Source organism: Vicia villosa, linkage group LG4 (assembly GCF_029867415.1).
Source record: "Vicia villosa cultivar HV-30 ecotype Madison, WI linkage group LG4, Vvil1.0, whole genome shotgun sequence".
In the NCBI taxonomy this organism is placed as follows: Eukaryota; Viridiplantae; Streptophyta; class Magnoliopsida; order Fabales; family Fabaceae; genus Vicia; species Vicia villosa.
The window spans coordinates 12,907,718-12,911,949 of NC_081183.1; the positions used below are offsets into that span (position 1 = coordinate 12,907,718).

General features: G+C 32.4%; 1 protein-coding gene and 1 pseudogene across 1 annotated transcript; one reads left to right on the top strand and one right to left on the bottom strand.

Moving 5' to 3' along the window:
• The window catches only part of LOC131598838 (ethylene-responsive transcription factor ERN2-like), a 2,268-nt pseudogene extending 491 nt beyond the window's left edge, over positions 1 to 1,777 (top strand).
• Positions 789 to 3,300, bottom strand: LOC131598837 (tubulin alpha-1 chain-like). The gene is made up of 5 exons (XM_058871408.1): positions 3,073 to 3,300; positions 2,464 to 2,672; positions 2,014 to 2,213; positions 1,319 to 1,827; positions 789 to 1,207 (listed from the first exon to the last, which is right to left on the bottom strand). The coding sequence occupies exons 1-5, from the start codon at positions 3,183 to 3,185 to the stop codon at positions 901 to 903; spliced, it is 1,338 nt and encodes a 445-aa protein (XP_058727391.1). The 5' UTR covers positions 3,186 to 3,300; the 3' UTR covers positions 789 to 900.
• Positions 3,301 to 4,232: the final 932 nt, after the last annotated feature.

A 4,232-nucleotide genomic window follows, 5' to 3' on the forward strand; every position in this document is an offset into this window, starting at 1 on the left:
ACGAGCCGTGCTATTGCTAATGCGATTAATAGTAATACTAATCGCATAAATATTAGTAGTACTACAAACACTATTGACATGGTTAGTGGTACTATTAATAATATTGGTGATAGCAACGTAGCTAGCACTAGTACTATTTTTAGTAGCACGATTAATAGTGTTGATATGGTTAGTGGTACTATTGATAGTACTGGTGCTAGTAGCGTGACTAGCACTAGTACTACTTCGAGCAAAAACATCTATGAAAACATTGAAAACTCGATTTCTAATGTGACGACAATACAAAATACAGGATTATTCGATGATGCATATAGGCCAGATATGAGCAATTTCATTGAGTATGAGTCAAGTTACAATAAGTCCAATGTTTCATGGGATTTTGGACCTATTTTTGATAACTTTCCTTTTGGTCAAGGGTTGGATATGATTGATGAATTAGGGGTTTCAGAATTTGAAAGGATGAAAGTTGAAAGACAAATTTCAGCTTCACTTTATGCCATTAATGGTGTGCATGAGTACATGGAAAATTTTCAAGATTGCAATGAAGCTCTATGGAATCTTTCACCCTTTTGCTCATTTTTATGTTCAAACAATATGCATGAAGTCTAAATCTTTCTTTTTTGTTATAAAACATGTATATTTGTCTGCAAAGACTAATCTTTCGAATCAGATAGAATCATAATAATGTCATACCTCTTTTCAATAGTTTTAACACTTTTATATTTTAAGATTACGTGAAATCTAAACACGAGTATGTAAATACAACATTTGTGCTATTAACCTTTCGTAAGTAAAGTCTGACCGATGATTCGTAAGTAAAGTCTGACCGATGATTGATCCAGATTTATAACAAAACATATCATACAACATAGAAATATAGATACATACATTACATTAAAATCAATAATCTTCTACTCCTTCATCTACACCATCTTCACCAACTTCATCATAATCCTTTTCAAGAGCAGCAAGATCTTCTCTAGCCTCGGAAAATTCACCTTCTTCCATTCCTTCACTAACATACCAATGAACAAATGCTCTTTTTGCATACATGAGATCAAATTTGTGATCAATCCTGTTGAATACCTCGGAAACAGCCGTATTGTTGCTTATCATGCAAACCGCGCGTCTCACCTCGGCTAGATCGCCTCCCGGTACAACGGTCGGCGGTTGAAAGTTTATGCCACACTTAAATCCAGTTGGACACCTAAAAAAAGTTAAATTTTCATCAATATAATGTTTTTTGCTTAAATAAGCGCTTATATAGCTATATAAGCGCTTATCTTATCGTATAAGTTACTGATATAGTTATAGTTACCAATCAACAAATTGAACTGTTCTCTTTGTCTTGATATTTGAAACTGCGACATTAACATCTTTCGGGACAATATCGCCGCGATACATCAAGCAACATGCCATGTATTTTCCATGTCTTGGATCACACTTGACCATCATACTCGACGGCTCGAATACAGCCCTAGTGATCTCGGGAACGGACAACGCCTCATGATAGGCCTTCGCGGACGATATCACGGGCGCGTAAGACGAAAGCATGAAATGGATTCGGGGATAAGGTACGAGGTTAGTTTGGAATTCGGAAATGTCTACGTTGATTGCACCGTCGAATCTCAACGAAGTTGTTAATGACGAGATACTTTGCGATATTAATCGGTTCAAGTTGGTGTATGTTGGTCTCTCTATGTCTAAAGATCTTCTGCAAATGTCATAGATTGCTTCATTGTCTAAAAGCACAACTACATCACTATGCTCAATGTGAGAATGGTTGGATAGAACAGTGTTGTAAGGTTCAACAACCGCGGTCGAAACCTGCATGTTCGGAATCACATTATCATTATCATATAACTTATAAGCCGTTTTAATAAGCTATTTTCGAAATTTAATGAAAATACGCTGAAAACAACTTATGAACATGTCAAATAGTCTTACAGATACTTATGTCAGTAGATAAGTTCGTATAATATAAGTTATTGTTACGATTTTCTTTAGCCTAACCTGAGGAGAAGGATAAATGATGAAGCCGAGTTTCGACTTTTTTCCATAATCTACCGACAATCTTTCTAGAAGTAATGATCCTAAACCCGAACCAGTTCCACCACCAACAGCATTGAAAACCAAGAAACCTTGCAAGCCAGTGCAATTGTCTGCTAATTTTCGGATTCGATCTAGACAAAGTTCTTCAACTTGTTTTCCAACTGCATCATAAGTATTATAGACAATCAAATCAAAATTTAGATTAGAAACACTGACATAAATACAGATACCAGACAAGATACTGATTCGTTGACACCAGTAATAATTAAAGAAAACGAATTATTCAAATGTATTACATGTGTCACAATCAGACACTAATCTGTGTCAGACACCAGACACAACTTCGATTAAAAGCATCGTTAGTAAAATATACCAAATGAAATTTCGGATATTATAGGAGTTGTGACTAACCTGTATAATGTCCTCTTGCGAAATTATTAGCAGCATCTTCTTTACCAGAAATCAACTGTTCTGGATGAAAGAGTTGTCTGTAAGGACCAGTTCTAATTTCATCAATTACAGTTGGCTCTAGATCAACAAATAGAGCCCTTGGAACATATTGCCCAGTCCCAATTTCACTAAAGAATGTGTTGAATGCATCATCATGTTTTGGCTCATCACTGCAAAAATATTATGAATTATTGACGCAGATACCAGAGACACAGATACCAGATACCAGACACGAAATTGAAATTTTCACGTTGACACAAATAATACTAAAAAGTGAAATTTTTAGATATATCTTTATATGCCAATATTGCGTCAATATCAAATATCTGATATATCTTTTACATGATTTATCTCATGATTTAATAAGATAAACTTTTTGAACAAGATTTCAATCATTCAAAGATCTCTGAAACACAATTTATGATCCGTGTAACACATTTCATGATCCGTTTACATATAATATGTTATAATTTGTATCTACGATTTTTATTAAATCAATGAAAAATTCATAGCTACATAATACAAAATAATATATAGAAATAGAATTAAAAAATAATTTATGATATAAACCTGGGCATTGTTCCATCTGGTTGAATGCCATGTTCAAGGCAATATAATTCCCAACATGAATTACCAACCTGAATTCCAGCTTGTCCAATATGAATGCTAATTATCTCTCTCATTTTTTTTTAATTTTTATTTCTAATTTTTTTTATCATGCATAACAATGGAAAACAATGATCATAAAATTATGCAAAATGGAGAAAACTAAGAAGAAACAAGAATTTTTTGTTATTCTCTCCTTTCTTCTCTTAATTGGTTATAATTAACAGAAAACTTGAAAATGAGAGTGCATGCATGATGTTGAAACGTCAAAAATATTATTGAGTTTTAATCCATTGATTAAATACTTAAATTAAAGAGTGGTTTTAGATTAGTATTGATCTAGTACCTGTCATTTGGAAACAACTGTTTGGTGGATTTGTTAAGAATTGAAGACAAAAATATTAATGCATATTAGTATTACTTATTTTATGTAATACTTATATACTAGTTTATTTTGCCGGAAAATATTTATTAAAAATTATATATTTTATTACTATATTTTATAATGATGGTTTATTACTATATTTATTAAAATTAGTTGATTAAAAGTGTGGCACTAGGCATGCTAATCTACAATTTCTTAATCTATGATTGGTCATAAAAGTATCATCAAAGATCTTGAAAAGATGCATGAGAAATTTTATATGATATGATTAAGATTGGTCTTAAAAGAATCATCAAAGATCTTGAAAAAATGCATGACAAATTTTATATGACATGTGATATCTTCTCTAAGAAGCTAGCTATTGTTGCTTGGCATAATGTATGCACATCAACTACAGAAGAGGGTGGCTTGGGAATTAGGTTTTTGGAAAAATTAACTCTGTAACTAATTTTATGTTAACACTAGGAGCTTACCGAAGATGTGCTAGGGTTTGCCCTAATTTATGTTTTGTTGATTCTCGATTTATTATTTTGATTTGTTTATCGTAATTGAGTCTCCTCACGTAATTGCACATTCTAAGGTTCAGTGCTAAATCGTTTTTATGCATGTATAAATCGAATTATTTGTTTAAAGTCAATGTAATATATTTCTAGTCAATTAGCCGGAGTTTTGGATCAAGAAACACATGAGAGAATGATTCAAATTGTGTCAAGTATTAACTCAAATCAACAGTTCACTT

Bases quoted from the DNA above. Each gene is read 5' to 3' on its own strand.
- LOC131598837 (XM_058871408.1), bottom strand. From the start codon at position 3,185: ATGAGAGAGATAATTAGCATTCATATTGGACAAGCTGGAATTCAGGTT. The intron at 2,673-3,072 runs GTTTATATCATA...ATATTTTTGCAG, and splicing joins CCAGATGGAACAATGCCCAG to TGATGAGCCAAAACATGATG. The intron at 2,214-2,463 runs GTTAGTCACAAC...CTTATGATGCAG, and splicing joins CGCAAGAGGACATTATACAG to TTGGAAAACAAGTTGAAGAA.